General features: G+C 38.5%; 3 protein-coding genes across 3 annotated transcripts; 2 read left to right on the top strand and 1 right to left on the bottom strand.

Moving 5' to 3' along the window:
- Positions 1–443: 443 nt before the first annotated feature.
- Positions 444–4208, top strand: EV154DRAFT_511482 (uncharacterized protein). Its single transcript, XM_051601819.1, has one exon. The coding sequence runs from the start codon at positions 825–827 to the stop codon at positions 4140–4142; it is 3318 nt and encodes a 1105-aa protein (XP_051456819.1). The 5' UTR covers positions 444–824; the 3' UTR covers positions 4143–4208.
- Positions 4209–4966: 758 nt separating this feature from the next.
- EV154DRAFT_465681 (sulfate transporter family-domain-containing protein) lies at positions 4967–6975 on the bottom strand (the record flags this gene model as incomplete). Its single annotated transcript, XM_051597701.1, has 6 exons — positions 6811–6975; positions 6640–6746; positions 6503–6573; positions 5709–6441; positions 5193–5606; positions 4967–5123 (listed from the first exon to the last, which is right to left on the bottom strand). Coding segments are annotated over exons 1-6 (1635 nt in total), but the record flags the coding sequence as incomplete, so codon positions are not given.
- A 2489-nt stretch (positions 6976–9464) lies between these two features.
- Positions 9465–11038, top strand: EV154DRAFT_511478 (uncharacterized protein). Its single transcript, XM_051601818.1, has one exon. The coding sequence runs from the start codon at positions 9510–9512 to the stop codon at positions 10956–10958; it is 1449 nt and encodes a 482-aa protein (XP_051456817.1). The 5' UTR covers positions 9465–9509; the 3' UTR covers positions 10959–11038.
- The last annotated feature ends 242 nt before the right edge of the window (positions 11039–11280 follow it).

Here is an 11280-nt window from a genome sequence, read left to right as displayed (position 1 = left end):
TTCGAAACCAAATAAAAACGGGAGTTGGGAGGACCTCTTAATCGCTTTGTATAGATCATTAGTTTCGCTAATAAGTTTCATCATCAAGCAAAAATAATAATAATTGGACTCCATTCAAGTATCACAAGTAGGTAATATGTACCGTTTCTGATAAACGAGGTTTTTTTATGTCAGTGTACACAATTGCTTCTAAATATGCAAAGTCATGAATTGTGCCAATAATTTATCGATGATTCTGAACCCTTGAGCCAAATATGAGCCATTACTACTTTTTCAAAATCGTGCTTCTTAAGATGCTTACGCTAATCTCATATTGTAAATTCACTTTAATGGGAGAGACGATCTTAAATAAAATGTATGCCGGTCATATAGAGCAGACGTTTGTCCATCTTGCACAATGCTTTTGCATGACTTGAAACACATAGCGCCATCTTTCGCCTACAGATGTTACACAAATATAAAATGCTTTATTTGAAAGAGTTACGTCAACCAATCGTCATGAATAAAAATGCTTGCTGTATTTGAACAACAGTAAAAAAAACATTGCTTTTTGCGTTGACTTTGTTCACCATGTGCATTTTGTATATAGAAATACATTATGCCCCTCCTCGCTTTCCCGGGAAGATAAAGGAAATAGAGCAGTAAAGATCTTTAAAACTGGTCAAAGGTTATTTTTAATGGTTCGGTAAATAAAATAAATAGGTTTCCGTTCCTGGTCAACAAAGAGGGCTTTTTTTTTGTGGATATATTTCTGGTTGCTTCGGTTTCTCTTTTTTCCATTTCTCTTTTTCTATCATATACTTTTTTTAAAATTTTGGAACGCCATGGCACCCAATTCGCTTGATGTTACAGTTGAACCATTCCTGGCCGTCATGACAACAAAGACAGTTCCAGTTCAAGGCATGACCTGCATGTCTTGTGTCAAAGCCATTACAAGAGCTCTTGAACCTTTGACAAGCAGCGTGGAAGTCAGTCTAAAGGATGAAACGGCAACATTTGTATTTGACTCACAAATATACACACTAGAAAATTTAATCAACACGATTGAAGATTGTGGATTTGATGTTCCTACCAGTGTAAAGCTTGAATTATCCGTTCAAGGAATGACTTGTCAATCCTGTGTGAAATCTATAAATAACGCCTGTCGTCAATTAGACGGATTAAATACGATTCATGTCGATTTAGAATTAGCCAAGGCAACAATCGAATATCAGCCTTTACTGATATCACCGAAACAAATTTTTGAAACCATTCAGGAATGTGGATTCGATGTCACTCATTATTCCGAGATTATTCACCCCATTACTTCAAAAGAGCAAGTATCTAAAAATACCGTACAGCTGAGAATTGGTGGCATGACCTGCGCCTCTTGTGTGAATAGTATCGAACATGGATTACTCGCAGTTAAAGGCATTGACTCAGTTCAAGTTTCATTATTAGCAGAATCAGCTGTCATTGTTTATGATGCAACCATGATTTCTCCCGGACAAATGATCGAAGAGATTAACGACATGGGATTTGAAGCTTCCTTGATTGCAGAAGTAACCCTAGGCAGAAAACTTCAATTACAAATTTATGGTATGACATGTGCAAGTTGTGTAAACGCAATCGAAAAGGAAATAAAGAAATTAAATGGTGTAAACTCCATCTCTGTAAACCTGATGACCGAGTCTGGAGTGATCGATCATAACCCAAATATCGTGGGGGCTCGTGAGTTAGTACAACGGATTGAATCGCTTGGTTTTAATGCATTAGTCTCGGATAAATCACGCAGCGTTCAACTAGAAAGTTTATCCAAAGTCCGAGAAATTAGGCAATGGCGGCGCTTGTTTATCCATAGCTCACTGTTTGCATTTCCTGTATTCGTTATTGCAATGATATTACCTGAATTCAAATGGGGTCAGCATTTATTAAATACTCCAATGATCATACCTGGGCTGTTTTTGTTTGATGTCATACAGTGCATCCTGTCTGTGCCTGTACAATTCATTTTCGGCAAAAGGTTTTTGAAATCTGCATATCAATCTGTCAAACACCGATCACCCACAATGGACGTCTTGGTGGCCTTATCCACATTATCCGCATTTTTCTTCTCCTTGCTTTCCATGGCCAGGTCTGTTTGGATAGCTTCTGATACAAGACCTTCGGTGTTTTTCGATACTTCAGCAACATTAATTACCTTCATCATGTTAGGAAGATATCTTGAAAATATGGCCAAAGGACAATCTTCTTCTGCACTTTCAAAGTTAATGTCCTTAACCCCCTCTACGGCCACTATGGTAACTTTGGATAAAAGTAACAAGGTGGTATCCGAGAAAAAAATTCCATCAGAACTTGTTCAAATCAACGATTATTTAAAAGTCATCCCCGGTGATAAAATCCCAACCGACGGTCAGGTATTTTCGGGCCAGACCTCTATTGACGAAAGTATGATTACAGGTGAAGTGGATGCTGTAAATAAGCGTAAAGATGATATTGTCATTGGTGGTACAGTTAATGGATTGGGCACTTTTATTATGCGTGCTACAAGAATTGGTTCTGATACTGCCCTAAGTCAGATTGTAAGATTGGTAGAGGATGCTCAGGTCAACAAAGCGCCCATTCAAGGATTTACCGATAAAGTCGCTGGCATATTTGTGCCCATTGTTTTAATTCTGGGAGCTTCTACCTTGATCATCTGGTCTTTACTCGTAACCTACTTCGGTGTCGATCAAATGCCTTCTCTTTTACAGCATGAAATATCAAAGGAAGGAAACGGAGATTGGTTCTTTGTCTGCCTTAAATTGTGTATTAGTGTGGTGATTGTAGCTTGTCCTTGTGCCCTGGGTTTAGCTACTCCTACCGCTGTGATGGTCGGTACTGGTTTAGCTGCCGAACACGGAGTAATCTTTAAAGGCGGTGCTGTACTTGAAAATGGACAGAAAGTAAACAAAGTTGTATTTGACAAAACGGGTACTTTAACTACAGGAAAAGTACAGGTTGTGAAATACGAAGCGTGGGATGAAACAGAGGAAACTAGAAGACATATGTTGATCATGGCTGCTCTTGCTGAATCACAAAGTGAACATCTTTTGGGTCGAGCTGTTGTTTTAAAAGCCAAAGAATTGACACAGACAGCTTTAGATACATCCCTGGATCATTTAGGCACTGTGACCAACTTTAAGAGCGAGACCGGGTTTGGTATTGAATGTGATTTAACGCTACCAAATCAAGAGAAGCATCATCATGTCGTCATTGGTAATCAAGTTTGGTTACAGGAATACCATGGTATTTATTTGGTAGATGAACAAATAAAGACAATCGAAGGACAATTCTCGCAAGGTCGTACATGTATTTTAGTAAGTCTTGACGGTGTACCTACTGGTTTTGTTTCCATATCCGATGTGATCAAGCCCGAGGCCAGATTGGTGATTGCTACACTTAAAAAAATGGGAATTGATACAGCGATGGTGACAGGTGACAATGTTTTGACGGCTAAATGTATCGCTGCACAAGTCGGCATAACCGAAATTCATGCTGGTGTATCTCCCAACGGTAAAACACAAATTGTCAAAACCATGCAATCACAAATGAGGCCCAAATCTGGTATATTGGGTTATCGTATGAGTCCTACTGTGGTGGCAATGGTAGGTGATGGTATCAATGATTCTCCGGCGCTGGTAGCATCCAACTTAGGTATTGCGCTATGTAGTGGAACGGATATCGCAATCGAGGCAGCGGATGTAGTGTTAATGCGAAATGATTTATGTGACGTTGTGACAGCTCTGAGTTTATCCAAGAGTATATTCAAGAGAATCAAGATGAACTTGATCTGGGCTTGTGTATATAACTTTATTGGCATTCCATTGGCGATGGGAATATTTCTACCATTTGGCTATCATTTGCATCCAATGATGGCTGGTATGGCTATGGCTGCAAGTTCAACCAGTGTCGTCGTGAGTAGTCTAATGCTGAAATGGTTTTGGCGCAAACCAACAATGTGCGACCAAAATGATGAAGAAACTATATATACCAATCTTTCATACAAGATATCGACCTTTGTTTCCAAATTATTTACAAGAAGCGACGGAGGAGGCTCTTATCAACCACTTACTACTGAGCAGCAAGAGTATGATCTAGAAAGCTTATCTTCTCTGCGATAAATTATCCCCCCTTTTTTCTTCCCCTGAATCAAAATAAAATTAGCCTTCTAATTCTGTAATTACAAAGCGAATATTTAACCGTTTTTCTATTTATTTTTTGTGTCTGGCACATTTAATGCATGATGATTTTTTTTTTTTTTTTTTATAAAAATACGGATAGTTACGAAATTTAATTTTATTTAATAGGTAGTTGTAACTGTAACTGAAGATAAATTGTTATCCTGATAATCTAACGAAGAATTCTGTCGTTTTTCAGAAATGTAATATATCGCTGCCTCCAAATCCCAATGAAAAGCGGTGTACCTATCCACAGGTAAAAGACCAATAGTACTCTCACATTGATGATTTTTTGCTGCATCCACATTAGAATAATAAGCATCATCAACTAAAGCCATCATGGGATCTCTTAAACTATGAATCGTTTGCAAAGATCGATCAGCACAAGCACCACCACCGCCACCATATTTAGGTCTTTCTTCTCGTTGAGAGATTTTCATCTCGACTGATGATGCTATTCTTTCGGTTAACCCGAAACCAGATTGTATCAAGAGCTGTCGAACTTGAGTATTCATAATGTGACAAAAGTGCCACTCTACCGTCTTTCCACCGGCATATCGATCCAGTGTTTGTTGCATCGAATGTAAGGTATGGAGTGCAGTTGCATCGAGTTTATCCACAGCACTAAAATCTAGGACGATGCATTCCAAGTAGGGTTTTAAAGCATGACGGTGTACAACATCCTCCTGATTTGCAGACGGTTGGTTCCACACGGTCTCTTCTTTTATATCTTCTGAAGTGACAGTATCAATCTCTCCATGACCAGACCGAGTGCGAGATTTGACGATATCCATCATACGTTCCGCAATATAATTGGCATTAGGGTACAAGATTGAATGGCTGAGTCGAATCACAACCACACCTGATGGTAAAGGATCCAAGAGTCTTGTATAAAGTGGGTCCTTTTCTTCTACATAAATATATCTTGCATGTTTATCGGATTCGTACATGTCCTTAGCGGTAGAGGTAACAGAAGCAATGGAAGGAACACACTGACGATCTTGTGCATCTGGTGCATGGGCATCCAATCTGACTCTTCCCAGACTAGAAACTGAAGGTCGGGCTAACTTTAATAACATGAGCAATAGTGAAAGACCTACTGACACATAAATTCCAGTCTCAACATCCATAAAGCAAGTGATAACAACGGCAATCACAAATATGAAGAACTCGCAGATACTGGCGTGCCAGAGTTCCTTTAAAAAGGTGGGTCCTGATACCAAATCAACTACAGCATGAATCACAACTGAGCCTAAGACAGCTTCTGGGATATAGAAAAATGCAGGTGTCAATACATAGAGAGCCAATAAGACTACAGCTCCTGAGAATACGCCTGCCATTGGTGTTTTGGCTCCAGATCTAGCCATGACAGCAGTCCTACTAAATGCACCTGTACATGGGTATGCACTTTATAAATAGTATATAAGTATATATATATTAGTTTGTTTGCATTGAAATAGGATATACAAAAAAAAAAAAAAAAAAAAAATAGAAAAAAAAAATATTTACCCAAAGAAAGAGCCAACAATATTACTCATACCGATAGCTAAAATCTCCTGATTTGGATCAATGGAATAGTTGTTCATGCGACCGAATGATTTTGCAACAGAAACGTGTTCCAAGATCAAAATTAAAATAATGGAGGGTAAAACACCACTTGCTTCTTTTAAAACCGTCATACTTAAACTCGGTACACCCATGGCGTCAAACCCAGCCGGCACGGTTTCGATGATTGAAATGAGAGGTGCTGACTTGTGGTGGACATTAATCAGATATGATATGAATGTGCCAATGATCACAATCAATCCACTACGCATAATGCCCAAGAAAAAAAGTGGCTTCTTCAATACCGGACATCGGTCTGCTAATTTGGCTCCACCCAGTTTGATTACGTAGAGTGCAACTAACGCTACAAGACCAAAGGCTGCATCTAACTTTGTATCCTTGATCTTTTCGAAAAATTCATATACAATCAAGTAAGGCGCATTGTGTGTATTGACAGCTAAACCAAAAACTTTAGGCCATTGTCCCAACGAAATTGTGATAGCCGATCCTGTCATATAGCCAGCAATCGCAGGTTCAGAGATAAAATCTACAAGCATGCCAATTCGGATCAATCCAATCAACAATGTCACAATACCTGCAAATAGAGATAAACACACAGCTACTTCAGGTCCCGAGATTTCTGGATGCTCAGTAGTCACTTTAGAAATAGCTTGTCCTACTAGTAGAGATACAACCGCTAAAAAATAATTTCAATCAGAATTTGTTTGTGCATATTAGGAAGACAAAAAAGATCTTACTTATGGGTCCAATACTAATATCTTTTGATGTACCAAAGAAACAATACAACGTTACACCAACAAACGAAGTACTAATCATGCATATCAGTAAGATTGACAATGTATTTATAGATAAAAGAAGAACCCAAAACACTTACTATAAACCATACTGCGGGTCCAGATTTGCTATTTTAGCATATGCTATACCTTGAGGTACAATAAGCATGCCAACTGTAATCCCCGCAATTGCATCTTGAACAAGCCACTACATAAGAAGAATTGAGAAAAAACTTGTTTCTTTTTATCGGGGAATAGCTTTATTTACTTACAGACAAATTGTATCGATGGATCCATTGTAATATAGGAAATAAGCTTAGCACGTATCCCTTTAATTTCTTGGGAAATGTGTATAATTCATTTTGAATTTTTTGTTGGTGCGTAAGTGGAATATAATCGATATAGACCGGATTAGATGTAACCATTTTAATAATAATAAAAAGAACAAAGAAAAAAAAAAGAGAGTACAATGAATATCTGTGAACTGAATAAAAAAAAACTAAATGTCTTTTTATATCAATTTTTGAGAGATATATAGGAGAGAATTCTTATTTATTTTTTGATAAGTACATGTTGCTATCATCATGTATACGGTGATCCTACTATACACCAAATAAAATAAAGGCCGTTAATTAGTCCGATGCCCTTAGCTCCAAGATGCATTACCCTTCTTTTTTTGGTAGCTATCGTGTTCAATTTTAATTTATTTATCATGCAAAATAATCTTATTAAGTCACTTCGAATGACATCAAACCTATATTGTGTCACATTTAGTTGCATCGTTACATAAAACCCTCATTTTTCGAAATAACGGGTCGGCTGCTCTTTATTTTGTAGTTTAAACTTTTTTTTTTATACTTAAAGAAGGTCGATCTCTTTATCTCTAAGCTTTTTTAATATGTATGTAGAATAAGGCGCTTAACAATACGACAAGAAACAATAAGTGCTTCCTCAATGAATTTAGCCATACTCTATCATTATTGCGATTCAAGTTAAAAACAGGTTGGACCCACTGATTTGAATCATCATATCTAGGAAGCAATACTCAGAACCATTTGCTCGGCCTACCTTTTATTAATTCCTCTATTTAATATATGATCACGGAAAAGTCATAAAAGTAATGTATGCACCTTACGACATATTGCTAAGATAAATATGGGAAAGACTAACTACTTCTAAATCATCTGACAAATAGTGGCAATATGGGGAGACGGCCCAGAGGGTGTATTTAGACTCCCTTAACTTGACCCGAGCCCAACTCGTGTCACAGAGGTACACTTTCAGGGTGCCTGATTCGCTTTTTTAGGAAGGGTTTTCTGTCATTGTCTCTCAGACATAGCTACTACATGTTTGGCTATTGTTCGTCCGAATTGCAACTTATAACGACTTTTTACTGGCTTGAAAAGAAATACGTAAAGACTACATCATGTTTCAATAAAAACTCAACTAAAAACATAAAAGAAATGGTGCCATATGGTATGTCTCTATCTACAGAAACGAAATGTCATTCGGCGTCTCCACTAGATAACAAATGACAAAAAGGGAGGTGAAACATGCTGTACTTAAGACATATAATCGAACCATTGTTGCAGACCTTAGCTTACTTTACGTTTTAATTTTCATGATGCCTTGAATCATTTATTTGCATTAATTATTCACTTTGTACGATCTACAGCATAAAATGTATAGCTTAAAGAGTGCTGTTGGCCATTTTTTAACGTTTTTGAATCCCAGTAACTGTTTTTATGCTATGTGCCTGTTTACACATGTGATTTTCTTCCAATTAACATGCCTTATGTCTCCAAAAACAGTAGACACTCTTTTAAGTATTCGCTGTTCTTCTACCTCTTTCATAAGCATCATGCGTTATGCGTGGACTTAAAAAACTCATTAACTCATGTTATTAATGGTAGAACATGCATGATCAAGATTATACGTAAATGCATAAGACATTCAAAGAGACAAGCTTGTAAAAGAATGGCCATGAAGAAAAAAACTTTGCTCGAAGCGCGTTAAATTGACCTTCCCCTCAAAATGATGTTTGCACCCCGATGAGTGTTTAGTTGGTAACAAGAAATATAGGGATCTATTGTCTTGGTGATATAGAAAGCTCAAAAGGCTTAACCTGAGGCGAACACAGGCTCAGACTCCTTCCGGATGAGTAGCCTCAAATCAAGCTTGAATCAAAAATTCGCTTTTTTGCATGCTTGGCGCATGGTATCTCCCCCATAATTAAGTGTTTGGAGAAGCACAATTTGTAATATGGAAAACATACCCTTTGGAGGTGGACGTATAGTCAGCCATGTGATCTGTTTTTAACCTGCGTGTAACGTTTATTAGAGACTTATAACATGTTAAATACACTTGGATAGACTTACGTTTGGTAGAAGTATGTTCTTCTACCCCCCCTAAAAAAATGTCTAGTAAATTAATCAATGCATAATAAAGCACTCTTCCATTTACAATGTAATCTGGGCATAACACACACGGTTAGGTAAGCCCAAACATGCCAATTTTTTTTTTGCGGCGTCTGGAAGCATGAACTGATAAATTATGATAGTCAATATTGGGCCAGATCGCCCATTTGATGGGAGGACAGATTAATCGGAGTGGCGCTAAAGAGTGAAATCAGCTATTTTGATAGATTACATGTCTGAAAACTTTCTTTACATATCATTTGTTGTAGCATGATGACAAAAAAGTCAAAGACATTAGACAACATCTTTTGGTGATAACTTTCCTTTGCAAAAGGCACAAACATATTTGTATAGATATATGTTTTTAGACAAGCTATATTTGAGGATAGGGTGTCATTCCTTTTGGGTCATAAAACATCAAAAAACACGCAAACAGGGTGCACAGTCACGAACTTTTTTTTTTGTGTATCTGTACTTGTTTGAGAAAGCCCTTACACTTTACTCTTTTCCGAAAATAATAATAATAAAGACAGATACACACATACATACATACTATGGACTGGAATACGGGTGTTAATACCAGCCAATCTCACAACATGAACACTTCTAATGGTGCGTTCTCCTTTCATACTCCTCAAGCGAACGAAGATGCTTATGCATCAGACGACAGCTATCAAACCATTGACGAAGAAGACGATGACGACGACGAGTATGAACCCATTTCCTTGTCTGGATGGGGTGATAATGCAGTCAAAGAAGAAGTAGAACCCCCATCCTGGAATACTCTGATTGACAGCAATATTAAGGTGAAAGCAGGTGGCGTGGGTTCTGGTAATCTTCATCGTCGTGGTGGTAACTTCAAACCCGTGTCCGAAGACCTTATTTTGGCTCAAAGACTAAATAAACCTATTCCTGGTAAAAAATTACCTGGCTCATCCAAATCGCGCGGTGGTAAAAAGAAGAAGAAGACGCCTGGTGGTGCTGGTGGTGCTACTGGTGCTAGACCCCCTTTTCCTCCTACCAGGTTTAGTAAACCTTTTCCTAAAGTCACACCTCATGTTCCACCACCACGTCAACCCATGGCGAATGCTCCTCCTTCGCCCTGGGGGACAATTGCTTTAGCTGAAATACCCTTTTGGGAAAAGAAGACTACACCTGTTACCGTTGCACCTGCTGTTGTCCATCCTCTTCCTGTCGCTCCTGCCCCTGTTTCTGCTTACGCGACTTTACCTCCTCCTTCTCGTAAAATTGCTCCTATGCCTGTTCGTAAAGCTGCACCTGTACCTGCTCGTGCAGCTCGACCCACTTCGCCCATTCCAGTATTATGCGAAACACCTTTCTGGGAAGTCAAAAAAGATCCTGTACCCGCATCACCTACACCAGCAGCAGCAGCAGCGGTATCAGCAGCACCAGTGGCAGCAGTAGCAGCAGCAGTAGCAGCAGTGCCAACAATTCCACGCGAACCTGTATTTAATCCCAACGTGCCATCTTTTGATCCTGTTTTAAAATCACCAGTGAAGACAACAAGAATAGAATTTAACCCGACTGTTCCCAGTTTTAATCCTACTACTTCAATCTCCACCTCTGCTGTATCAACCTCGAGTGGTGGATCATCTTCTGTCAAAACGAATTTCAACCCAAATGTACATGAATTCACACCTTTACCTTTTGTGACGATGCCTGTCAAGACACCTGTAAAGATTACGCAACCTCATGATATGGTATCGGATGAGATGCGAAAGTTAAGTATGATGGAGAATCAGACGGGACCAGAGAGTACACGGGGGTTAGAGGAGCCCCAGGCCCTGTTACAAATGACTTTGGCACTTGCACCGGGGATCAGTACGGAAATCTTGGTTTATGAAAATTCAGATCCTCATCAAATAGCAGAGGATTTCGCTAGAAAGCATGTATTGAATGTTACCAACAGGGCAAAATCTTCTTTAGCAAATACCATTCGTTTACTCATGGAAACCAAACTCAATGCAAATCAGTTATTATAATAAAAAAAAGAAAAAGACTATACCCTCCCCTCCCTTTGTTCAATTAATCATGTTTAATTTTTTTTTTTTTTTTATTATTTATTTTTTTACAGTAGTGGTCTGCAGCCAAAGTCAAGCCACCAGAGTGTACCATTGCCTCCAAACACAATTCCCATATCGCCTATCGCCAATCTCGATCTAATAAAGTCGTATCCATCCGATAAATCATCATCCGGTCGCACATTCAATGATCTCATCCAATCTTGTGTGTCTTGATTGCAAAAGGTGGCTCTTGCAGCGGTTGTGCCATTCAATGCATACAAGGAAATATCGCCTTGACGAT

The sequence above is a fragment of the Mucor mucedo genome, assembly GCF_025094135.1.
Source record: "Mucor mucedo strain NRRL 3635 chromosome Unknown EV154scaffold_56, whole genome shotgun sequence".
NCBI lineage: Eukaryota > Fungi > Mucoromycota > Mucoromycetes > Mucorales > Mucoraceae > Mucor > Mucor mucedo.
The sequence above is the reverse complement of the archived record's forward strand: the minus strand, read 5'-3'. Positions and strand labels throughout refer to the sequence as shown.